The 27643-nt window shown below is 34.9% G+C and overlaps 2 protein-coding genes across 2 annotated transcripts in view; one reads left to right on the top strand and one right to left on the bottom strand.

Moving 5' to 3' along the window:
• Positions 1-3975, bottom strand: part of cnbd1 (cyclic nucleotide binding domain containing 1) — a 46404-nt gene extending 42429 nt beyond the window's left edge. Inside the window, exons 1-3 of the mRNA XM_079409796.1 lie at positions 3885-3975; positions 3572-3635; positions 3331-3432 (exon numbers count right to left, since the gene is read on the bottom strand). Coding sequence (XP_079265922.1) covers positions 3331-3432; positions 3572-3635; positions 3885-3933 — 215 coding nt within the window. The 5' untranslated portion in view covers positions 3934-3975. The remainder of the gene's footprint in view (positions 1-3330; positions 3433-3571; positions 3636-3884) is intronic.
• A 1169-nt stretch (positions 3976-5144) lies between these two features.
• On the top strand, positions 5145-27627 carry LOC306865314 (uncharacterized protein). Its single transcript, XM_079409863.1, has 34 exons — positions 5145-5291; positions 5855-5909; positions 6181-6304; positions 8313-8473; positions 8580-8930; positions 9471-9679; positions 9863-9913; positions 10002-10088; positions 10233-10297; positions 10832-10954; positions 11776-11917; positions 12890-13049; positions 13143-13240; positions 13326-13409; positions 13479-13597; positions 13672-13824; positions 14296-14455; positions 16938-17004; positions 17376-17511; positions 20098-20258; positions 20675-20974; positions 21051-21259; positions 21363-21413; positions 22662-22748; positions 23159-23223; positions 23538-23660; positions 23847-23988; positions 24076-24235; positions 24641-24738; positions 26081-26164; positions 26266-26384; positions 26701-26853; positions 26959-27112; positions 27226-27627. Exons 1-34 carry the CDS (start codon positions 5184-5186, stop codon positions 27250-27252), a joined length of 4386 nt encoding a protein of 1461 aa, XP_079265989.1. The 5' UTR covers positions 5145-5183; the 3' UTR covers positions 27253-27627.
• The last annotated feature ends 16 nt before the right edge of the window (positions 27628-27643 follow it).

Genomic DNA, 27643 nt, shown 5'->3' with positions numbered 1-27643 from the left:
AAAGGGATGTTGCATTATACTGTAAGTGATTGCATGACCAGAAGAAAATATCTTAAAGGAATAGTTCACTCAAAAAATGAACATTTGCTGAAATTGACTTGTCCTTTGGCCATCCACTATATAGATGAGTTTGTTTCTTCATCAAAATGGATTGGGGGAAATTTAGCATTACATCACTTGCTCACCAATGGATCCTCTGCAGTGAATGGGTGCCGTCAGAATCCAAACAGCTGATAAACACATCAAAATAATAGGCAAGTAATACACACGACTCCAGTACATCAATTAACATGTCTTGTCAAGTGAAAAGCTGTGTTTATAATAAACACATTTATCATTAAGATGTTTTTAGGGTCAAATCAGAACACCAGTCCATAATTCATAATAACACTTTATGTGGAAATAGTCGATCCCCTGTTGTCCTCTCACATCTAAACCATTAACATATTTGTTAAGAACTGATTTGAATTGTTTTTGTTCGTAAAAATGCTTGATCTGTGCATATTACTCAGGACTATTTTAGCCGGAAGCAACAGTTTGAAGTTAAAAACGACTTGATGGATTTGTTCCATACAAACACACAGGTTTTTATTTCACACGTGGATTATTGTGATGTTTTTATCAGCTGTTTGAATTCTCATTCTGACGGCACCCATTCACTGCAGAGGATCCACTGGTTTGCAAGTGATGTAATGCTAAATTTCTCTAAATCTGTTCCAATGAAGAAAAACTCATCTTGGATGGCCTGAGGATGTGTAAATTTCAATAAAATTCCATTTTTGGGTGAACTATTCCTTTAAGAAACAAATTTATTTAATCATTATTGATGATAAAAAAACTTTATATAAAATCTTCGGCCTAAATGTTTGAGATTTATTTTGTAGACGAATATATAGTGAATATAAGGCTGTGTTTTCAATCCTGGTCCTGGGGACCCACTGCTCTGCACATTTTATATGTTTCCCTTATCTGACACGCTCAGTTAAGTTCATGGATCTCTCCTAACGAGCTGATGATCTGAATCAGGTGTGTTAAATAAGGAAGACATACAAAATGTGCAGAGCAGTGGGTCCCGAGGACCAGGATTGAAAACCACCAGCCTAAGGTGTATACTATGTTCAAATATAAAACGTAATTTCCATACTTCAACTGGTGTGAATTCATAGTTTTAATGACCTTATTATTATTATAAAATGTGGGAAAAGTAACAATAAAGAATGAGTGTGTCCAAATTTTGATTGATAGTGTAGCCACATTAAGCAGTGCATTCAATCAGAATTACCTTAACCACAGTCCTTTTTCATTTTAACCAATCCTTAAATAACCCTTCTTTGTGAGCGCTATTCAAGACACTCGATTCCTACTGGGAGCAGATCTATATTCCAGCCAATTAGAGCCATGACTCATATGTCACTACCCACAAGAACATTCATTTTTGCTGCTCCAGCAGGCTGTTGAGAGGACTGTAAACATTACTCAGAACATCTCTGAGTGGGACTACAGTGGGATTGAAATGACTGACAGGTCCTCAGTTTCTGCATCACGCCTCTGCAGGGGCGAAGCCCACATGTCTTTTATAAAACACTTCCTGTTTGTGACTTTCACTCGACAAGATGTGACTTTCTAAATAGGCACAAAGGCAATTTTTAGAATATTGACGCAGGTTTGACATAAAGGCTAAATTTTTTTATTTAAAACTAAAATGCTGCTATTTTGAACTTTCTATTCCTCAAAGAATCTTGAAAAAAGTATCCTGGTTTAGGGTTATTATAGTTAACAAAAATAAAATCCATAATTTAAAAAAAATTACTTGTTAAATAATATTTAATATTTAGTAAAATAAATATTTTAATATATATTGTTAGAATATTGACGAAGGTTTGACATAAAGGCTAAAACTGCTCCAGCACACTCTTATTATCAAAGTAACAGTACAATACAGTTTTTTGTTTTGTTATAGAGGTAAAAATAACAGTAATATTACAAATGAATTTTGATGCAGAGGCCTGCTGAAAGCACCTTCGCCTTTGATTTTAATATACACAATTGTTCTAAAGTTTGAGCTCTGTCATTTTTTATTCAGTAAGGATGTATTAAATGTATCAAAAGTGACAGTGAATACATTTATAATGTTACAAAACATTTTTATTTAAAACTAAAATGCTGCTATTTTGAACTTTCTATTCCTCAAAGAATCTTGAAAAAAGTATCCTGGTTTAGGGTTATTACAGTTAACAAAAATAAAATCTATAATTAAAAAAAAATAACTTGTTAAATAATGTTTAATATTTAGTAAAATAAATAATATTTTAATAATATAAAAAAATATATATAATTTTATTTTTTAACATTTGTAGCATTTCTTGTTTACATTTAGTTTAACATGATGTACTAAAATAACTAGAACTGAAATTTTAAATTAAAATGTCAATTTTAAATGCAAGTGACCAATGTATGTTTGTGTGTGTTTCTTAAATAATTGTATATTGCATGTTTTTTCTTATGTGTATTTATATGTTGGTGATGTACTGTGAAGCCAGAGACAATTTTCCACAACATGGATAATAAAGTAAATAAAAATGACAAACACAACAAAATGACTAAACCTTAAACTAAAACGAACAGGAAGGGAGTATATACAATATACATTATATATATTTTTGTATATATATACAAAAAATCTAATTCAAAATATTAGCACAAACTATCATGGTATCTCAAAGACACTAAAATTACACAGTCCTGGTTTCCTAACTATATTAAGCAGATTTTATATTAAACTGTAATACTATTTTACAATATTACTGTATTCTTAATCAAATAAATTCAGCCTGGGTGTGAGAACCAGTGCTTTACATGCATTCAGTTTGAATATCAAATAGTTTAAGGGACATTACAAACAAACCCTGAATCAAATAATTTACTTTACAACACCTAAAAGTATGTTATAAACTGATTACATTACATTTGAACTATATACATGTTTCCTTTATTTGGTAATCGGATCTAATTCTGAGCTTTACTGAGTTTACATTGCTACAGCGTTTACTAAGTTTTGCAGCTTAATAAACTACTTCTCAGAGTAAGAGGATTACACCATTACCTGAAACTGATCACAAACAGCTCACCAAAACTAAGCAGACAAGACTTGCACTTTATTTTAGACAGAATTCCTAGGAATGTAGCAATTCTGCTCCATGATGTCTGCCCTACAGACTTAAATGAAAAACGTACCCTTTTCCTTTAACTAGTGGTCTGATCCCATACACACTGTGATTACTAATTAGCACTGTGTGTAATGTTTCAATAATGAAAGAAGTAGTTACTCACATCCTAGCCTTAAGTTGTATTCTGGGTAAAGATGTCTGAGGGTGCAGGAATATTTCTTGATAAAGTTTCATGAATTTTTTATGGGCCTCTTCAGAACTGATACTGTGAAGCAAAGCAATTACACATTTTCATTTTTATTATCATCTTGTTTTTAAAATGGAATATTAAAACACTAGTTCAACAAGTTCAAAGGCAACTGAAACATTCAGGAATAATAACAAAAAATAATGACCATTTCTACCTTTCATTTAGCTGGGTTAGCTGTGCCAGCTGAGTATAGTCAATGTCTGCAAGTCTTTGCTCAGCTGTGCAAAAAGCAGAAAGTTTAGCAGATCAGTAACATCTAATTGTAAACAAATTTTACAGAGCTAGAAACATTCAGTAAAGTAAAAATGTGACAAGCAGCCTCTCCTCGGTCTGTACTATGCAGAATGGAACACCCTTCTTGTCATTTACAAAAGCGAGCCAACAGCTACAATGTAAACAATATATGATATGTATAACACAACTGACTCCATACATTATTAACATGTTTATTTGAAATGTCTCTGTACCTGAATGTCGGTATCGGCGCATGGCTGTAAAAGCAGCAAATGATAACATGAGGGTTCATTGCAAGAGTGAGAAATATCACGTGACTGGAGTGCAAATGATTGTTTGGCCTGTTTCATGGCAACAGTAATGTACTCGTATTACAGACAGCAAAATGTTATCGTGTTAAAAGATCATTAATATAGCGTGATTATTAATATTATTGGAATTAGAAATCGCGAAATAGCCTACAAAGCTCACAGCAATGTTATATTAACAACTCATATTTAGCAAGTTAAAGTTGTATATACAATTACAATACAGTTAAAAAAATAGAAAGTGAGAAATATTGGCTTGAAATAAAATTAAAACTCAAATAAAACAAATCTACATAAAAAGCACACCATTAAAATGTTTCAAAATAAAAATGACAAAAGCGCATTCAATTGTTAAAGCACAAAAAATGACTAAAATTTAATTTAGAATTAAAATGAAAATAAAATAAACGCTAATTCAAAAAAATTAATAACAACTAACCTTAATAGAATATGAATAATAATTTGCCCAATAAGAAATGACCAGCAACTCATGATAAAGATCTACTCTATTCTTGTCTGACCCGGTTTAACCACTGAAACAAAAATATAAAATTAACATGGCTTTGAATTTTAAAAGGGAAAATGTGCAGAATAAAGAGATGGAAGGTCTGTAAGATCAAAGACGTCTTTTCTACTTCTTGTTAACCTCATCTGTTCCCAGTGAAACCACAACAGTAAATCTCCTCAGCTGAACTAAAAGCTTATAAGGTTTAATTAAGTAAGTGGTCCACTGCTCCATACGAGCCGAATTAATCCAGCAGAACAGCTCACAGATCCACCAGAGAAATCTACTCAGAGCTCAATGACAAACTACATGGAGATTTAGAAACGCTGTGAACGCTATACAAACATGTGAATCAAACTTTACACATTTATGGTTTATACTGACCAGAAACAAGCACTTTAACTTCTTTTGTTTATTTGTCAACACATTACATGTTTTCTAACTTCTATATAAAATGATATAATAGTTGTGCAGCAATGAAATATTAATATCTATATCAAATCTGTTGCTGTAGGTGTGTTTTGAACTCACTCTGCAGTTGACAGACACTGTGATGAATTGCGGGCTGAACTCACTTCTGAGGTCTGTTTGTAGATGGGTATTAGTGGTCTAAAAGTGCTAATTGCATCAGGCAGCAACATTAGCAGGACTGGAGTCGTGGTCACACAAGAAGGATAAACACAACAGAGATCTTCTCAGACACTGCCTGCCACTGAGCCATGTTCAGCAAGCTGAAGAAGATCATCGGGGGTCCAACTGTGGGTCCCACCCCGGCCTCGGCCTCTAGGTCGGCCCCTGCACCGGCTCCTGCTCCGGCCCCTGCAAAGGTAGGTACAAGTGACTCATAATGCACTTTATTACAATTTCTGCTGATTTTTATCTTGTAATAAATTAAAAATGTTTTGCTAAAATGTAGTAAACATTTTAGCTATCATTTTAACTTAGCTAAGAATACTAATATGCTTTTTTTAAATATGTCTTTATAATTTTTATTTCAATTTTAGATTTAGTTATTTTAGTACAGTTAAACTAAATGAAAGCAGAAGCATAGCAGAAGTTTTTTTATGGCTTAAGTTTTTTTTTTTACATTAAAAGGTTAGTTAAAAAGTTCATTAAAATGCATAATTGAATATTTAGCCCCAAAATAATGTTAAATACTTCATATCACTCATTATATGCTTCATATCTTAAAAAACATGTAAAGGACAAGCAGTGTTCTTCTAACATCATTTAAAAATGTAAAAGCTAAAGCTAAAGGCTTGAGTAATTTAAAATAGACAATTTAGCTCAACAATCTATAAATAATAGAAGCCATCGTGCGTCATTTATGAGAATGTTTTTATAAATGCAAAAGCGCTCTGGGATAATGATTAATCTCTGCACCCGGCAGGAAGAAAAACCTGCAGACAAGGAAAATGAAGACAAGAAAGATGATGAAGGCCCTGGTAAGTCATCTGTTATCATTGTAATTATCCACTAAATGATCTCATCATTCATTGTGTAAGCACCTGCAGAAGATATTTTCCAGATGAGAGGCATTTGAAATAATTCTCACAGTCTGTCACAGGTTGCTTGCAGTAGTGTTTGTTATGGGATCAGTAGCATGTGATGGTCAGTAAGCTGCTTCAGGGGTCACTCCTCCATCTGTGACCCAAATCTTCCTTCAGTTGGGAATCATAAAGAAAAATAACTTTTAAATAACTATTTTCTTCATAGCCCCAGCGCTGGCTCCAGAACCAGCAGCACCAGCCTCAAAACCAGAACCAGCAGCACCAGAACTGGCCCCCAAACCAGAGGAGAAACCTGCAGACCCGGCCAATGGCCAGCCACCTGCTGAAGGGTAAAATTAATACCATTTTTATCTGACAAATCAGGTTGCAATTGGTCATATATATCAGCAAGAAAATAAATAGGATTGAGATTGATTTTATGTTGACTTTATTAAATACTTGTTTGTGCTATAAGTGCCAAGAGAAAGTCCTAATGTCCTGAGTGTGATTGATAAGCTTTAATTAATCTTGGCTAATCAAATACACTCTCATTGTCTTGGAAAGGACTCACAGTAAGTGACAGAACAGCGTGTGAGTAAGTCATCAGTGCAAACATTGTACATCAGATCCAAGACTGTGCAGCAGAGACCTGGAAGATTATGAGACAAGGAGCTGAGAGCAAGATTACAAGATTTACAGTGTGTTTGATATAAGAAGATCCCTGGAGCTACTTAAGTTTAGAAAACAAAAATAAAACCATCACCAACAGTGGAAGAATGCCAGAGTAGTTTTATGAAGGATATGATCCTCAAAATATATTCACATTCACTGGAGCAGAGTTTTAAATGAATTGAATTGAATTGAATTTGACAAGACAATCCTTCTGTTTATTTGAAGGACAGTGCAATATGTATCATGTAAAGTATTTTGCACTAATAACACTAACATGTAGGCCTACTTACTCAAAACAAAAGGACTGGGTCTTCACTTACACTTGTAATGAGCCGTCATGACCAGCACAGGTCAGCATATACAAGCAGAATTCAGATCAACAGTTTCAGCTCTTGTAAAAATAGTTACAGGTAATTTCAAGTTTTTTAGTATGAACAAGCAAAAGTCGTGTTTACACGGATCCAATGAATAGCCTACCCGGGGCAACGTAAAAATACCTACTAAAAAGCATTTAGACCGCTTTACAGCTCAAATACACATTTTGTTCATTAAAAAATAATAAAAACACGTTTTACCACAAATATTAGTATTATAAGTAGTAAATGAAACTGTATATAAGACGACCGGCGTTTACATTATCAACCTTATCACATATGATTTAGACAACTTTAGCGCTTAAATAACTTTCTTTCTTTTTTTATGGCAGAATTATTATAAGGACTGCTATAAAAGCACAGTCTGTATATATTTCTCCTTTTAAACCTTCCACAATACCTTGCCCCATAGACTTCCAGTGTGTTACTGTATTGTTTACAGACTGAGGTACAGCTTGAAATTACAGCTTTTGTTCATTGTTACAATTAGCCTATTGGAAAATGTATTTTAATGTGGATTATATTATATGCAATATATGTTTCTTTAAAGTTTATGGAAGTTGAGGATTTCAAATCCCAGATAGCAGACCAACACTGAATCTACACTGAATCATGTCATCACCTTGCTATCTGGGATGCCATTTTATTAAGTGAAATATTACTACAGTGGTGGCCAAGTAAGATTATTAGAACACTAGTATTATTTTCACCAGATACAAATGTTTTTAAGTCAGTTATTTATATCTTTTACTGTAAAGTGTCAGTAGGAAATATGTTTACATTTCCAAACATTAATTTTGCCATTAATTGTAATCCAGTGAGATTTTTGTTTGCATGCATAAGGAGTCTGACAACAGCGAGTGCTCCACACAGAGATCTGATCTGATCATCATCATCCAGTCTGTCTGGAATGACATCAAGAAACTGAGACAGACTAAATCCAGAAGAACTGTGGCAACATCTCCAAGATCCTTCAAGATACCTACCTGCAAAGCTACAGGACTATTAAAAGTTTTAGGCACTTGTGTAAAAATGCTGTAAAATGAGGATGCTGTCAAAAATAATGTCATAAATAGATTTAACTTCTATTAAATATAATTAAATCAACATTTGGTGTGACCATGCTTTGCGTTTAAAGCAGCTTTTGCCCTAGGTGCACTTGCGCATAGTTTCTCAGGTAGCTTTGCAGGTAGGTTTCTTGAAGCATCTTGCAGAAGCTGGTGAAAATAGTGTTCTAATCATTTTGGCCATCACTGTATATGTTTAATAATATTGATTTTACCTTGTGTTATTCTCTATCTGATTGTTATAGTGAGGAGGCCCTTTCCCCTGAGTCCCGGCCCATTGTGATAAGTAAGCATTTTGATTCTCAACTGATTGAGATTGTTCAGCATTACCGGCAACGGACTGAACAGTTTAAAGAAAAGGTCATTGACCCCTATGCATCCTCTCCAGAGCGCAGCCCTCCAGTCAGTGAGTACAAATCAATCCATGCTTCTGCAATTAATGACCACTACAGCTGAAATATGTAAATATGACAAGACAGTCACCAGTAAGAAGTGTTTTGTGTTTGTTCCAGCGCCCGTCCTGAGAAAAGATGACTACTTGAAATTGGTGGAGGAGCGGAAACGAAAAGAAGAGGAGGACAAGAAAAGAAAAGAGGAGGAGGAGAAGAAAAAGAAAGAGGAGGCAGAGAGAAAAAAGAAAGAGGAGGAAGAAAAGAAGAAGAAAGAGGAGGAGGAGAAGAAAAAAGCAGACAAGCCTGGGGAAAAGAAAGAGGAAAAAAAGGAGGAGAAAAAAGATGACAAGACAGACACAGAGCAGAAGTCCATCTGCCCAAAAATGAAGTGCACCTGTGTAGATTTCCTGCTGAAGCCCATCGAGGACAGAATGGACAAAAGACTGGGCACCTCCATCGATCCGTTCACAGGTTACATTTCCAAATATGCTTACGTCTGAATATGCATACATACAGAGTTCTGGCCTGAAACTCTAGTTGCTGCAGTCCGATAGGTCTAACTCATTCTGACCTAATTACATCATTATCACATGGCACAGCTGATTGGTTTTCTTCTGCATTAGTAGCCAATGAGCTCACTGCTCAGTATTCAAATACCTGGCTTGTGTATGTTGTAGCAGTTTGGCAGCGCACTTCAGAAACCCTCCAACTTCCCCAGCTCCACCTGTATAGATCTGCTACGAGGTGATTCATGTATGCTATAGGGGGTTATTTAATGTATGTTATATGTGCAGCAGCAGTATTTCCTACATGCTCATAGCAGCATGTTGTGGATGTATTGGCAGTAGCAAGTCTCGGTGTTTGCTCTGCCACAGCAGCAGCGTAGCAGATCTATTCTGCCAAGACCAAATACATTAACATTGTACATTACCATACCAATCCCTCTGAAAGTTAAATAAAATTACCACGTTTCTATGCTTTCTTCTGCTTTTTTCTTGTGATTTTCAACAGACCGCAGGTATATTGCTTGGCTAAGCTTGGTGACCATTGCCTTCAACTATAACCTGTGGTTCATACCGGTCCGTATGGCCTTCCCATATCATGACCCCGCGGTCATTCCTATGTGGTTTACCTTGGACATCATTGCTGACATCATCTATGTCATTGACATAATAGTTTTCCAGCCACGACTGCAGTTCTGTAAAGGGGGTGACATCATTGTAAGAAAAAAAATTATGTTTAACAAAATGATTCATTGACAGTTTCATTTTCTGTTTGCACAGTAAAATATCTTTATATGCTAAAGTTTAATATGTATTGCCCCATAGACTTCTACTGTATGTTCTATTATTAAATTCTAATACTATTAATGATTACCTCTCATTTTCACAATTTTATTTCAGTATGACAGAGTTGTGATTAAAAAGAAATATCGAGAATCGTCAAGGTTTCAGGTACTGCAGATATTTCAGTTGACTTTCATCTTCCAAATAGCATTTTATCCCCCAATATAAAGCCATGAAATATTTCCTGTCCTTTCAGAATGATGTTCTATCCGTCCTGCCTTTGGACCTGTTATATTTCCCGTTTGGATTCAAGTCCTTCTTCAGGATCAATCGTATGATGAAGGTAATGAACACTGCAGTTTCTATAAACACCTGTGTTTTGGCAGGAGTCGTGATTGGCTATGAGATGCTGATGCATAATCATTCATGAGCTGATGATATTTTTGAATTTGCCTTAACCTTGTTTTGTTTATGTTTTCTTCTTAAGTTTGAAAGTTTTTTTGAGTTCAGTGACCGTCTTGAAGGTATCATGACCAAAGCGTACATCTGGAGGTTTGTAAGCAATGCTTTACTAGTTAAAAGTTGATCTGGATGGCTGGTTCTATAAGGGATGGGCAAAAAATCTGAATTTATCAATTAACAGCTTTTCAATTGAGTTGCAACCCCACAGGAATTTAAATGTTGTTTGGCTTAATTATGAGCATTCAAAATTTGAGTATTCTGGAAAATGCATTCATCCTACATGGTCCAAAAAAGTTCATTTTTAAATGTAACATATAAATAATGTCCACATTTCCATAGGCAAATTTCTTTGATTTCTTTGATTCTACATGCTCAATTTTGAATTGCCATTCTACGTCCGGTTCATTATCCCAATTTAAACTCAGGAATTGCAGATTTAAAAGACATTTTAATTCAGCTCTGGATTCCATTTTTTAGTTGCTTGTGATTTTTGATTATTATTATTATTCCTATTTACTCACAAATAGCAATTTCTACCTGCTAAAATATTTTGAAGTGTGACATAACTAGAAAAAAACACTGTTATAAATCATTGTAACCATAACTCTCCTTTGTTTTTTAAAGAGTAATTCGCACTATTGGATACCTGATGTTTATTCTCCATCTCAACGCATGTCTTTACTACGTGGCATCTCACTACCAGGGGATTGGCACAACCAAATGGGTGTACAGCGGAGAAGGCAGCGCGTATGTAATTCCATCTACCTTTCAGATGCTTTCAGATTTGATTATTTTTGTAAAGGTGAAGTACACTGTAAAAAAAGACCTCCCAACTCAAAATTTTCTAGTGACTGATTACATCTAAATTTTTCCATTGGCTCAACATATTATTTCTCATTGAGCCAATGTTAACAGACTGTTGCCACAATTGATAGCAGAAATTACAATTTGGCCAATGGAAAAGTTTAGATGTAATCAGTCACTAGACAATTTTGAGTTGTAAGGTCTGCATTTTTTTACAGTGTTATATCATTTCTACGCCATTGGCAGCACCAAACAGAATTGTAATGTAATGTATTTTTTTTCCTGTATTTTTTTTCTTCCATTCACAGTTCAAGTTTAACAAAAAAAAAAAATTGGTAGTTTAAATTAGTATTGAAGGTTTTGGATTTTTTTTTCATATTCTCATAGCTACCTGAGGTGTTTCTTCTATGCGGAGAAATCCCTTCTGATGATCGCAGAACTTCCTTTCCCTGAGACCATGTTCGGTCAGATCTTTCAGATGACCAACTATTTTTTTGGTGCCCTGTTTTTGTCCATCATTCTTGGCCAGGTAGACGTTTTGTCTCCAAAGTTTTTGTCTCTAAAGCTTATGCTCCTGAAGCGTTTGGTGGGTTTTGGCTCAGTTTGGATTTTTTTCCCCGCTTGGCTTTCTTGCTTGGCCTTGGCTTTGCTCAGTGTTTTGATGTCTGCTGTTTTGATGCTGTAATGTGTTTGAATCTTCAGTAAGGACTGAAGGATGTTTTTATTCATTACATTCTGAATTTTTGTCTTTTTCTCTTTCTCAGGTACTTGCGCAGTTACTATTTTGCCGTGCGGACTCTGATCAACATTGGTGGTCTGCCTGAGCCTTATACAGTCTTTGAAATCACCTTTCAGTTAGCAAACTTTTTTGTTGGTGTCTTTGTCTTCTCAAGTTTGATTGGACAGGTACATGATGTGATGATGTAAACATCATGAGCTCCTCCCCCTAATCCCAGACAGCCAATCGTATCATAGATCTCATCCAGTTCTCCTGTCAGTAACCATGTTGATTTATTGTAATGGGGCACCTATTGTTTAAGAATATAAGATGTGTCACGTACTTCTTTACTAGATGTTACAGATTATATTGAGATCATTTCTCATATTTTTTTTTTTTTTCAATTATTTATTTATTCAGCTTATATTGGAAATATAATTGTGTAGGCCCATTTATGCTATTTTTACATTTTAATTACTTTTGCTGTCATCTAACAGTAGTTTAAAGTTAATCAGTGTTTTATTTTGAATTTATTCAGAAAAAGTAGTAATATCAGCCATTTTTCAGTTATCAGCAATAACATAAAAATAATTATTGGTTTATCAATATCGGCATCATTTTAATATCGGTGCAAAAAACAATAATGTTACAACACTAATAAATGTAATCTTTAATAAATCCCATAATAAATATACATTTTCATGCTGTACAGTATAATATAGTGATGCCTAAATTCACTTGTAGCATTTAAAATGGTTCATTTTGGTTTTTATTGTTTTATTTTGAATTTATTTAGACCAAATAGTATACAATTTTAGTCTTGGCCATTTATCAGTTATGGGCCAGAATTTTAATAATGGTGCAAAACATAAATAAATAGATAAATAAATAAAAAGCAATAATTATTGTATTACAATGTTAAATGGATTCTTTAACAAATCTCAAAATGAATATCCATTTTCTTGCTGTACAGTATAATGTGTTAATTTTATATAAAAAATAGTATTTTTTCAAAATATAATTTAAAAAGTATAGAATTTTAATATCGGCCATTTATCATTTACTGGTTTTAACATGAAATTATCATCAGTTTTTCAGTATCATCCAGAATCATCATAATGGTGCATCCTTAGCAGATATATAAATCTTTGATTTTACAGATGAGAGATGTTATTGGAGCTGCTACTGCTGGCCAGACGTACTTCCGTGCATCTATGGATGCTTGTGTGTCATACATGGTGACAAACCACATCCCCAGGCTGGTTCAGACCAGAGTGCGGACCTGGTACAACTACACCTGGGACTCCCAGGGCATGCTGGGTAAAAATTAAGTTCTCATGTAAAATATAAAAATATCTGAAATGAATATCAGTGACATCAGGGTCTTGCTGATTAAGGTTTGGCTTCTTTCAGATGAGTCGGAGCTTCTAGAACAGATGCCTCTGGTGATGAGAACAGCCATCGCTGTGGACATAAACCTTGTTACTTTCCAAAAGATCGACTTATTTAAGGTGGGCTTGATTTAGAGAAGGAAACAAACAGTGGTGAGCTGTGCATCATCAGCTGGCTGATGCTTCTGTGTTTTTTTCCTCGCAGGGCTGTGACAACCAGATGCTTGTGGACATGTTATTGAGGCTAAAGTCCATTGTGTATTTGCCTGGAGACTTTGTGTGCAAGAAGGTGAGTTATATTGTCTTTTATTTATAGACACCAAGCACATCAGGTCTTCACTCTCCTGCTTCTCCGCAGGGTGACATTGGAAAGGAAATGTACATCATTAAGGCCGGAGAGGTGCAGGTCATTGGTGGGCCGGACAATAAGATTGTGTTTGTGACTCTGAAGGCAGGCTGTGTGTTCGGAGAGATCAGGTGAGCTATCTAAATGACAATCTGCCTTTAGAACTACACGTCATGAATTAACTTGTGTTTATAATCCACCCCAGTTTGCTACAGTCTTCAGCCAATGGAGGAAACAGAAGAACCGCTAATGTAGCGGCACATGGGTTCGCCAACCTCTTCGTACTGGATAAGAAAGACCTCAATGACATCCTGATTCACTACCCAGAGTCTCAGAAAGTGCTGGCCAGGAAGGGACGGTGAGTTTTGTCACATGATTCTTTCAGTCAGACATTCATATAGATGCACCTACAGTGAGCAGTGAGAAAATTATTTTTTTTTCCCAATAAACTAAATATCTAAATCTAAATATCGTTAAGAACAAGACTTGGGAAGGCAGTAAGGCATTAACTCACTTAACTGTGTTAGATTTTTCTAATGGGGTAAGAAAATAAACCCACCGTAAGCCTTAATATTTACTCACTCAGCTTCTGAAGTAAATGTCTTGTTTTAAACAATTTTTATTGAATAGGAAGGCAAAAATACTGATTAAGAAAGTGTTTCATTTTAGCGAACTGATTTGTTTAGATGGTTCTTTTAATGAACCTGTTCACTTACCAATTCACTGATTATTTGAATCATCACTTACTGTACACATGGTCTTGAGCCCTACTCCTCCTCACTAACCTACAATAGGGAAATCTAAAATACTGGTTAACACCATTTCACAGGAAACTGCTGAAAGCCAAGGGTCCACCTCCTGCTGCTAAAGCTGACGAGGAAAAGAAGAAAGGACTGGCTATGTTCGGACAAAAACCTCCCACTCCCAAACTTTTGCGTGCCTTTGCTGGAGGAGCATTTACCAAAAAAGGATTTATTGACAGACTTAGGGTAAGGAATTCTAAGATATATTACAGCATCCAGTACCGTTTAAAATGTTGGGGCCAGTACATGTTTTGTTCTTACTGTTTTTGAAAATAATTTATGGTTTTATTCAGCGTGGATTCATTCAATTAATCAACAGTGACAGTGAAAACATATATTTTTTACAAAAGATTTCTATTTCAAACAAATGCTGTTCATTTCAACTTTCTATTTAACAAAGAATATTAAAATACGTATCATGGTTTCCTCTATATTAAGCAGCACAACTGTTTTAAACATTGATAATAATATTAATAAAGGTTTCTTGTGCAGCAAAACAGCATATTAGAATGATTTCTGAAGGATCATGTGACACTGAAGACTGGAGTAATGATGCTGAAAATTCAGCTTTGATCACAGGAATAAATTACGTTTTAAAATAAATAAATAAAATAGAAAAAAATGTAATTGTATTAAAAGATTTAAAAAAATATTTCACAATATTACTCTTTACTTTTAGTGTAAAAGAGATTTCTTTTTTAAAACATTTTTTAAAACCCCAAAGGTTTTAGTGGTACTGTATATTGAATAAAACATTGAACTTTAGATGTATAATGCAACATTATATTATTACAAAAAAGATGGTTCAAAAAGAGTAAATTTTTCTTTATATTTTTCTTTTCCAGACTGCCGCTACATCAGAACGTCAATAATCACATGAAATACATTAAATGTGTCTCTTAGAATATTTAATTCCCTTTAAAATAACCTACATATTTTAAATGTAAAACCTACATTTTTTCCTTGCTAACTGCAGTACTTGCCAATTAATGAATCATATTACCAATAATACATGCATTATTTGATTGAATTTGTTTCAATTCCTTCTAAAACAGTATGATTGTAGATCTATTTTGTACTGAGACTTAAATAAAAGACATGTTTTGTAATTGCATAGTACAGTGAACATCATTTCTGACACTACTGAGTTTTATCTATGCTTGAGAGTTAACGTAGCCTTCATGCTCTCAGCTAAGGACTGGTAGTTGAGTCAATCTGCCGTGGGATCTCACAGTTAATCTCTTTAGTCTGGCAGGGACATTGAGAGTATTAATTAACTAAGTGGTCCTTCTAAATGTGGACCCACAGCACAAACAGAGCAGAAATAGCTCGCAGCTCCAGTATAGCCCACAAATGCTCTATTAAAGTGCTGTCTGGCATACTTTGAGTAATCAAATGTGAGTCAATAATGCGGCAAATATCTCCCATATCAGTCAAAAAGCAGTGCAGATTTGGTTTTACAAATAGAAATGGGCCTTTGCAGCTCACCCTATAATGCAGTTTTAATAGAAGGATTGTGATTGGTTGACTGAAAGTGAGAAGGCCAGTGATAGGTCAGTCAAACTGTGGTGAACGCCAGGAAAAGGGCCGTTCCTAAGAGGGAATTAATAGAGCTCTAAGAATTAATTGAAGCAGGTTGGAGTTCACACATCAGCGACAGGTGGATAAGGAGCGTGGAGGAATAAATCTGGATGGGATCGCGTGCCCGCTCGAGACAGTGCAGCCATGTTTAGCACCTTGAAAACTCTTTTTCGGCCCAAAACTGTGGCCACAGTAGCTCAGAACCCTGGACCTCCGACACCAGCGCCGTCACCTTCACCTGCACCTGCCCCAGCACCTGCTCCTCCGACAAAGGTACGACCACCTGGCTTTAGCACAAATAAATGTATCTTGGTTTACTGGAAAGCCAGCTCAAAGAATAAGCTATTTAAATAAACTATGTGAATTTAAATAGTTAATAATAGCTAATAATGTTTTTGACATTTATGTGGGAATGGAAGGATCCATAGACATTTGTACATGTTAAAAGAGCAAGTAATTTCTTAGAGACTGTGACATAATTACTCTTTAAAAGGGAAATTGTCTCTGGTACTTTTTAAATTAGTCTGAAATATATATTAAACATATAAATATCCATCATCTGACGCCCTAAATAACTATTGATAATTAAATAAATATAAATAATATATTACATTATAGTATATGGTAGTTGAGGAATCAAATTATGTTTACATGTATTTATGCTCTAAATATTGTTAATATATAAAACCATTACTGTATGCCAGCATGTCTGTAGTAATGCCCGCAACTGTTGTTTTAGTATTATTGATATACTATATATTTTCTGTTTTCACTTTAATTTGAAAGTTTTAGTAATTTTGTTATTTTTGCCGTTTTAATTTGTTTAGTTATTTTAGCTCTTCAATTTAAAGTAAACACAAATTAGAACTGTTGCAGCTAGCTGGATTTTTTTTGTTTGTTTGTTTTTGTCTTTTAAATGTTTTCAAGTATATTATATTTGCATGTCTTACTCGTTGTCAGCTGATGCAGCCTTTCACTGAGTGTAAAACAGCTTATTACACACCTCTCATTCGTTCAAACATCACTGCTATAAACTGGAGATGTGTTGTGATAAAGAAAGAAAGAAAAACATTTTCGGTGTTAACAGGAGGAAAATGCAGATGCAAAGAAAGATGAAGAAAAAAAAGAAGAGAAAAAGGAGGAAAAGCCCGCCGGTGAGTCTTCATCCATCTTCATTTCATGAGATGATGTTCCATTAAGGGAAACTGCAATTCTCAGTGAACATTTTTAAGAGGGACAGTATCCATCTGGAATCCTGGAGACATTCTCATTTGAAGAGTTGGATGAAAAAGCATAATTGACCCCTTGCTAAAGTACTTTATTAATTAACAGCATGTCAGGAGAAGCTGAAGCTAAACCTATTAAAACTTAAAACAGTGTTAAGGTCCCCATGCACATAAACTGTTAATAATTATAGATTTTTTTTTCTGTTCACAGTTTGTCTATAATTATGTGCTAATCCATAAATGAGCAAATCATATTATCCCAAAAATAACTAATTCTGACCTGTGTTTCTTATAAGCAGTTCCTGCACCAGCTCCAGCTCCAGCTCCAGCTCCAGCTCCAGCACCAGCTTCAGCACCTGCACCTGCTCCAGAGCCCCCTAAGCCAGATGCCAAACCAGCAGATCCAGCCAATCCCGGAGAAACAGCTGCAGAGGGGTAAGAGTTTAGACTGCCTGTAAATATTCTCATTGTATGTAGTGTACTATACTGAAAGACTTTAGAGTCCGTGGTTTTCAAATTGGGGTCCAGAAGCTAGTGCTGTCAAACGATTAATCGCGATTAATCGCATCCAAAATAAAAGTTTTTGTTTACATAATATATGTGTGTGTACTGTGTATATTTATTATGTATATATAAATACAAACACATGCATGTATATATTTTAGAAAAATATGTTATGTTTATATATCAAATATATTTATATATAATCTAAAAAATAATAATATAAATATATTCATGTATATATTTTCACATATATATATATATATATATATATATATACTGTATGTGTGTATTTATATATACATAAATAAACACAGTAAACACGCATATATTATGTAAACAAAAACTTTTATTTTGGATGCAATTAATCGCGATTAATCATTTGACAGCACTACCAGAAGCCACAAAAGCTGACAAAAAAGGTTTAGAGGAAAAAATAGACAAAACAATTATAAATAATAATACATTTTGAGAAATAATCATTTTAAATTATTATTATTATTATTATTATTAAATATTCTATACAAAATACATATTACTATAAATTAGATATTGTTGTCTTTTATAACATCACAACTAGTATTTTAAGTAGTATTTAACTAGTATTTTTGAGTAAATAAATAAATACAGAAATATTGCTGATTATAATATGAATATAATAAATAATATATGTATTTATAATAATTCTAGTAATAATGTAATATATGTATTTATTTAAATAGATATAAATAAATTCATATTGATTATAAAAAATAAATATTAACATTTACCGAATTTAAAATTTTTGCCTAATAATATCACACTTAGCATTTTCTTTATACACACTATGAATGCAAATCTGCTTTTTATATTTTAGGAATGGGTACGGGGATCATCATATTTGCAGATCCTTGGCAGCAGAAAGTTTAAATAGTTCAATTATAGTGACTTTGCCCATTCATGTTATTGTTGGTTTGGATGGATCAGATCTTTGCTGTCATCTTCCACACAGTGAAGTTCAGCGTGTGACTCCAAAAGTAGCTGAAAGTAGATTAGGGGATCTGCTGTATTTGTGACTTAAGAAGATCACAAGAACATCCTCACGTGCAAACATGAGTTTCTATTTTCTGTTATATTTTTCTTTGTGTCAGTATCAAGCTAACTCTATACTGATTTCAGCAAACCATGCTAGGCAGTCATCATTTTCCAATTGTTATATGTGCTGAATGCAATGATACTAATGTCTGCTGTAAGACTAAATTGAGTACTAAATTCACCACATGGGCCCATTTTAGCTGATAAACAATAAACAAGACAGCACCAGCTGGAAAAGAGGAACAAATGTGAGTGTTTCAGGACAGTCCTTATCTTAACTCAACAGTCGTGCAGCCATTTAAGGCCATGATTTGACACAAAAGCAGAGTTGCTCTGATTACAATTATTATAAATAGACCAGGTACAGGTTTACACTGTCTAGTGCTGAGCATGTAGTGACTGAACAAGGTGTCGTCTGAGTTCAGCTGCTGAACTTCCTCTGAAATCAGATCAAGTCTTGGATGTGAGATTTGTGTTTGCTGTAGCTGTGAAAGATCTGCAAAGCTTTGTCAAGTTTCCCTCTTTTGGAATAATACTCTGTATGTTTACATACCTAGACCAGTTCAGAGTTCATAATTCTCAATATCACCACATAACAAATTTATTTATAACACGCATAATTATACAACTACTATGAGCATATCCCGGACACATATATTACACTTACATTAATTATGTACTATATAGCAAATCTCAAATGCTTTATTTTAATATTGTCAAAAAATGTAAAATCTATTATCGGCCAGTGATATATTAAAAGTTGGATGTATAGTACATTCTACTTTACCTGCGTACATGGTATATTCACATAAAGCTATACCATATAACAAATCTTTCTGAGTGTTCAAAATGTCAAGTTTTGAAAAATGTTTTAAAAACTTGCTTTTTGGGGGGGGGGGGCATGTTAAGGGAACATTCCATTTTGTAAGCATTATGGAAACATTCAACTAAAAACATTCCATGAATGGTGTATAAATAACACTTTTATTTTAAATGCATGGGAACATTATTAAAGACCAGATAACTCTGAACAAACATTCTCTCAATGTTATTGGAAGGATGTTTGTTCATAACTTTGAGAGCATAATGTTTCGAGAATGTTCCCTGTAAGCTAGGACTATAAGGAATGAAGATATAAAGATATTATAAACATCAACATCTTGCTTTTCTGTAATGTTGCTTTGAAACAATGAGTACTGTGAGTACTGAGTATTTAAGTGCTATACAAATTAATTTCACTTGACTTGAATATTCTTGATTAATCGAACTTTGACTTTCATTTCTGCCTCAGGTTTAGAACAGGAAAACAGAACTTCCTCAGGACCTTCTGTAGTCTAAATCTACTACCACCACCATTACTACTACAACTTCTAGTACTGTTACTACTACTAGTGATTTTTTTTTTACATAATTGCGCCCACTTTCCTATGTGTCTTTTTCACGTAGTGAGGATGCACCATCACCACCAACTCCACCCATCGTCATCAACAGATACTGTGACGACCAGCTACGAGACATTGTGAAGAAACTACGGGAGAGGACGGAGCTTTTCAAGGAGAAAGTCATAGACCCCTACTCCTCATCCCCAGAGCACAGCCCACCTGTCAGTGAGTACTACAAACACATCCAAAGTCCCTCTGAACACTGCTGTTTAATGGATAAGATATATCAATACTGTAATCTAGGAGGTGTTTCTCATTTTTTGTTCCTCAAGGACTAATCTTAACGTTTTTAACGGTTTGACTCATTTACCCTGCTGAAAGAACCAGGTCATTCTAGTTTAAGGTGGTCAAGGTGGTTTTTGGAAAATATAGCTGGTTTGTTGCTGTCTACCAGATCAAAACCAGCAGCTAGTTCTTCTTATCAACCATCTACATCAGCTTGGACCATCTAATGACTATAAATTACCAATTTTATCCAAGCAACAAAACATGAAAAACTAGCCCCCACCTGGATTTTCCAGCAGGGAATCCATTCATCTGTTTGTACTCTTCTAAACTTTAGTCTAATTGTTGATATCCAGCACCGGTTTACCGAAAGGAAGACTGGATCAGAAAGCAGGAAGTGGAGAGAATAAAACGAGAAGAGGCCGAGCAGAAGAAAAAAGAGGAGGATGCTAAGAAAGCAGTGGCGAAGAAAGAAAAAGAGGAGAAAGAAAAGAAAGAGAAAGAGGAAAAGCTAAAAGCCGAGAAGGAAAAGGCCGATAAGGAGGCGGCTGAAGCCATCTGCCCAAAAATTAAATGCACATGCATAGACACACTTCTCAAACCTTTCGAAGACAAGATGGATTCATATTTGGGGACAACTATTGACCCTTTCACAGGTAGGACACTATGAGAACTGAAGATGCCTCTTGAAGTATAAAACATTGGTCTAAACATGTTTGTTCTTCTTTCCAGATCGGCGGTATATTAAATGGCTGAGTGTCGTCTCAGTCGCTTTTAACTACAATGTTTGGCTGGCCACGGCACGTTTGTGTTTCCCGTACCACACGCCTGTGACCATCCCCTACTGGATCTTTTTTGACATCCTGGCAGACCTTGTGAACATTATAGATATCACCATGTTTCAGCCGCGCTTACAGTTTGTGAAAGCAGGAGACATCATAGTAAGTGAATCTTGGTGTATTAAGATAATACATTAAACACTTACACTTTTGGAATTGTGACAGTAGGACGTCCACTCAAAAGCCTACAAATTTGTTTCCTCAGAAAGACAGAATAATGGCAAAACAGAGGTACAGAGAATCTGCCAGATTTCAGGTGTGTACAATCTATATATACAGTTGTGCTCATAAGTTTACATACCCCTTTCAGAATGTGCAAAATGTTAATAATTGAAACAAAATAAGAGGGATCATGAACATTGCATGTTATTTTTTATTTAGTACTGTCCTGAATAAGATATTTCACATAACATATGTTTCATACACTCCTCAAGACTTTAGAATTTATAAAAATGACCCCATTCAAAAGTTAACATACCCTTGAATCATATTACTATGTGTCATGTCCTGGATGATCCACGACTGTTTTTATATTTTGTGATATTTGTTCATGAGTCCCTTGTTGGTCCAGCAGTTCAACTGCCTGCTGTTCTTCAGAAAAATCCTCCAGCTCCTGCACAACTTTGTTTTTCCAGCATCTTCTGCATATTTGAACCCTTTCCAATGTTGACTGTACGATTTTGAAATCCATCTTTTAATACTGAGGACAACTGAGGGACTCATGCATAACTATTACAAAACGTGAAAACACTGATGCTCAAGAAGGCAACACAATGCATTAAGAGCCGGGAGGTGAAAACTTTTTGAATTTGATGATCAGGGCAAATTGTACTTATTTTGTCTTCTGGGAAGTATTTATGTAGCTTCTGAAGTCCAGTGCTAAATGAAAAAATATGATCGTTAAACAAAATGAGAAGAATTTACACATCCCCCGGCTCTTAATGCATTGTGTTGCCTTCTTGAGTATCACTAAATTTTTTTCACGTTTTGTAGTTGTGTTTGAGTCCCTCAGTTGTCCTCAGTGTGAAAATATGGATCTCAAAATCATAAGGTCACTTTTGGAGAGGGTTCAAATATGCAGAAGATGCTGGAAAACCAAAGTTGTGCAGGAGCTGGAGGATTTTTCTGAAGAACAGCGGGCAGTTGAACTGCTCAGGACCAACAGGAGACACATGAACAAAATATAAAAACAGTAGTGGGTCATCCAGGAAATGGCAAATAGTATTAAGATTCAAGGGTATGTAGACTTTTGAATGTGGTCATTTTTATAAATTCAGTTATTATTTTGTCTTGTGGAGTACATCTGTTATGTGAAATAGCTCATTCAGGACAGTACTAAATAAAAAATAACATGCAATGTTCATGAACCCTCTTATTTTGTTTCAATTGTTAGCATTTTGCACATTCTGCAAGGGGTATGTAAACTTATGAGCACAACTGTAAATAGTTTGTAAATATATGTAATATATGTACTTTATTTTATCATGATATTTTCTCTCAACAGACAGATCTGATAAGCATCATACCATTTGACTTGCTGTGTTTACACTTTGGGTTTACATCAATCTTTAGGATGAACAGGTTTTTGCGGGTCAGTTACTCAGCTATTCCAGCCAAAACTGTTTTCTTTCATTCTGATGTGTTTTTTTTTTGTTGTTGTTGCTGTTGTTTTTTTACAAGGGTTATTTTAGTATTATGTATATAAAATATGCTATTATTTTATATTTATTTTAGCTTTATTTTTATTTTTTTATTTCTATTTGGGTTTATTTTATTTCAGTTTTAGTTTTATTTTAAAAGTTTCCCAAACTTTTTTTTTCAGTTAGTTGCTAAGGCAACATGTCTAATTTAGTTTTTTTCTAATATTTGTTTTAGCTTTTTCAATTAATGAAAATTATTTTTAATAGTTTTAGTTGTGTTGCTTTGTACAGCTGGTTCTTGCTATCCAAGATGTGGGATAATGAGCTCTGTTTAATGTGCATATTCCTTCTTTCTTTTTAGTATCAATCATTTTTTGAGTTCAGCGATCGTCTGGAAAGCGTCATGGCTAAGGCGTATATATGGAGGTATCTGTGATTTCTATATGCTAATCTACTTTTCTGAGTGGCTTAGCATGTTGCTAGGTGGTTGCTTGATCTCAATACTCTGATATTTTGGTCTTTGGATATGGTTTAAGTGAATATGGGATTTTTTTGCCTGTGTTATCACCCACCAGGTGAAAATTAAAAGTCTAACCACTTAAAGTCATAGCATACCACTCCTCAACAAGCTGGACAGTTTGAGGTATCATGATGAGGAAATAGCAAGGGTTAGGGATGGGTTTAAATCCATATCTGCATGTATGAGCAATAATAAAACTGGTCATGCTGGGTTTTTTCAGAGTTGGCCGCACTACTGGATATCTGCTCTACTGTCTCCATTTAAACTCCTGCCTTTACTATGTAGCATCAGAATACGAGGGGCTGGGCAGCACTAAATGGACATATGATGGAAAAGGAAATGCGTATGAACTTTTTTTCCCCCCTTTGTCGGTATTTCAAATTGTTCATAAATACTAGCTATTAATAAATTTAATTATTGATAATTATTATTTAAATTTTTATAATTTACACTTGAAAATAAAAAAATAAACACAATCAAAATAAAATATCTATAAATAAATATCGTAATTTTGTCTTTTTTTTCCAAGGTATCTCCGCTGTTATTATTTTGCCACCCGTACTCTGATCACCATCGGAGGTCTCCCCGAGCCCATTACACTCTTTGAGATCGTCTTCCAGCTGGTCAACTTCTTCACAGGAGTCTTTGTCTTCTCTAGCTTGATTGGACAAGTAAATAAATTAATATATATAATTAATTAATCACGATTATATAGAATAATAACTTCACACCATTGATCAAAATCTGTTTAAACCCAGATGAGAGATGTTATTGGAGCAGCTACAGCGGGTCAGACCTACTTCCGTGCTTCTATGGACGCCTGTGTGGCGTATATGAACACCTACACCATCCCAAAACTGGTGCAGAACAGAGTACGCACCTGGTACAACTACACCTGGGACTCCCAGGGCATGCTGGGTAAGAGCTGTAATTTCTAATTGAAGTGCTCAATTAATACAACTAGTTTTGGACTGATAGGGAAGTGGAAGGGATGTGTGGCCAAGTATGGTGACCCATTCTCGGAATTTGTGCTCTGCATTTAACCCATCCAATGCTGCGGCGCCCAGGGAGCAGTTGGGGGCTCTGCCTTGCTCAGGGGTCTCACCTCAGTCGTGGTATTGAAGGTGGAGAGAGTGTTGGTTATTCACTCCCCCCATCTACAATCCCTGCCGGACCCGAGACTCAAACCCCCTTCGGGTTACAAGTCCAACTATCTATCCATTAGGCCACGACTGCCCCTATAGTTCATACACTTACCATAAATCTAAATTGATGCTAATTTCTATGGATCAGATGCAACAACATCTCTTTTTTTTTCTGCAGATGAATCGGAGTTATTAGAAAAAATGCCTCTGGTGATGAGAACAGCCATAGCTGTTGACATCAACCTTGCTACCTTCCAGAAGATCGACCTCTTCAAGGTAAAATTGAATATTGTCAGTAAAATAATGACAAAACAGCATTCAGCTAATAATAAGGTTCTATCCACCTTATTTTTCAACGTGGAAGTAAGCCGTTTTCTGTGAATGTGCGAGACTTCCGGTTCATTAGCCGCCGTAGGGAAATAACGAGAAGAATAACAAAGTGCAGTAAAGAATCGAATTGTTTGAGCTACAAACCAGTGTGTTCATAATTAAGATAATACATTAAAATAATATGGTAAGAAACACCAGTTTGCAATATCAAGCAGCAAAACAAGCAGTTTTGTACAGCCAAAAATAGCTGGAAGAGGATGTTTATGATTCTTACGCATTTTGTTCATCATGATAATATTCACAAATTAACACAACTGTTATGAAATACAATATTCAGAAGGAAAAAACTAAACGTTGATTATAATCAAACTACACCACATTCAAATCACAGTTGCATTAAGCTTCGGTTCTGACAACTCTTTCAGTCTTTAGTTAAATTATTTTCCCTGAAATTTCGAGTTAGAATAGTTTGCAAGAGCTAAACACAGATAAGCTGTGAATGTAACTAGTGAGTAGATTTATCTGTTTGGTGTGATGACGTTTAATGTCCCTGACAATCTGATGAAATCTGCTTGTTAACAACTGCCTCTTTAAAGATAAATAAAAGCTTAAAAAACACCACAGGCCTTTTTTGTGACCCTGGACCACAAAACCAGTCACAAGTAGCACAGGTATATTTGTAGCAATAGCCAACAATACATTGTATGGGTCAAAATTATTGATTTTTCTTTTATGCCAAAAAAAATCATTAGGATATTAAGTAAAGATCATGTTCCATGAAGATATTTAGTAAATGTCCAACTGTAAATATATCAAAATTTTAAAGGTGATTTTTTTTTTCAATATTTCGATTTTTTTTTGCACCCTCAGATTCCAGATTTTCAAATAGTTGTATCTCAGCCAAATATTGTCCTATCAAACCATAATCAATGGAAAGCTTATTTATTCAGCTTTCAGATGATGTATAAATCTCAATTTAAAAAAAAAATGACCCTTACGACCCTTATGGTCCAGGGCCACGTATCAGAAAGTTAACTAAAAAAAAACAATGACTAGGACAATGGAACCAGAATTGTGAAGATGCTCATTTCCAAGTTTTGCCCTCAGAAATCATCATCCCTGCTGCAATCTATAATAAAAACATGTGAAAGAAAACACCTCTACTGCTCCCTACTGGTGGCAACTATCTCTGCATGATAGAATGATCAAAAAGTATGAAAGAAATAGAAAACAAGTGAGGAGTTAATTTTTATTTCATGTTTATGCTATTTCAAACATATTTTTCTAGGGCTGTGACAACCAGATGCTTGTGGACATGTTACTACGTCTGAAATCCATTGTGTACTTGCCAGGAGACTTTGTGTGCAAGAAGGTGAGAACATCAAATATAATCATCCATGTATCTGATATGTTGATTGAATGTAGTAATTCAATCAGTAATCATGGGCAAATGTCTTCCATCGCTTCATGCAGGGTGACATTGGGAGAGAAATGTATATTATTAAAGCTGGAGCGGTGCAGGTCATCGGGGGACCGGACAATACGATTGTGTTCGTGACTCTAAAGGCAGGCTGTGTGTTTGGAGAGATCAGGTACTATACTGTTCAAAAGTTTGGGGTCTGTAAAATGTTTTATGTTTTTAAAAGAAGAATCTAACAGAGGCTGCATTTATTTGATCAAAAATACTGTAATATTGTCAAATATTATTACAATTTAATTTATAATATTTTTTACATTTTATTTACTCCTGTGATGACAAAGCTGAATCTTTTGTATAGATGTCTTTACTGTCACTTCTGATCAATTTAATGCATTCCTACTGAATAAAAAATTACTGACTAAACTTTATGATGAAAACAAGAATGTCTAATAAAAAGTTTCTAAAACAAAAACTCCATTTATTTTCAGTCTCTTACAGTCGGCAAAAGATGGAGGCAACAGAAGAACAGCAAACGTTGCTGCTCACGGATTCGCCAACCTTTTTGTACTGGATAAGAAAGATCTCAATGACATCCTGGTCCATTACCCCGAGTCTCAGAAAGTGCTGGCCAGGAAGGGACGGTGAGTCAAAGGGTCACGGTCATGCAACATGCACTGTTTCTTCAAGAACAAATTTAATAGATAAATGCAGTAGCTACAATAAAGGATGATTCATTCTCTGCACAGGAAACTGATGAAGGCCAAAGGCAAAGCTGCTCCTGTCAAAGATGAAGGAGAAAAGAAGAAGGGATTGGCAATGTTCGGACAAAAACCACCCACTCCCAAAATGTTACGTGCTTTTGGAGGCTTTGGGAAAGGAGGATTACTGGAGAAACTCAAGGTGTGTGTGATGATCTGATGAGTGGAATAATGGGGCAAACACACATAGATTAAACATTTGCATACAAATAGTTGAGAGAGCTGAAATAACAATAACACTTCTCTTTCCTGCAGGCTCAAGCAGCAGAAAAAAAGAATTGAAAATTCTATCCATCCATCCACATACATCACTTGCGACTTATCTAAAACATCTATTAATCCATCCACCCATCTAACCATTTATTTGTTGGTTATATCCATTGATCAATTACATCCATCCATCCATTGCATCGTCTATCTTTAACATCCCCATTCCATCTATTTTACCATCCATCCATTCATTCATTCAGAGCTACAGAAATATGATTAAAACTGTAAATACTGACTGTATGTTTCTGATTTGTAGTTGGTTTAGTGAAAGATTCTTTTCAACTATAATTTTGATCTTATTACCCAATCTGCTCAGCACTTTAGGCAGTATCACAGTGGATGGGTTTCCTGGCCTTTGCGTATTGTAAATGGGTCAATGTTTTTCATAAAATAAAAATAAAAT

Source organism: Barbus barbus (assembly GCF_936440315.1).
Source record: "Barbus barbus genome assembly, chromosome: 46".
Classification (NCBI taxonomy): Eukaryota; Metazoa; Chordata; class Actinopteri; order Cypriniformes; family Cyprinidae; genus Barbus; species Barbus barbus.
Note: the sequence above shows the minus strand (reverse complement) of the source record. Positions and strands in the feature narration are given on the sequence as shown.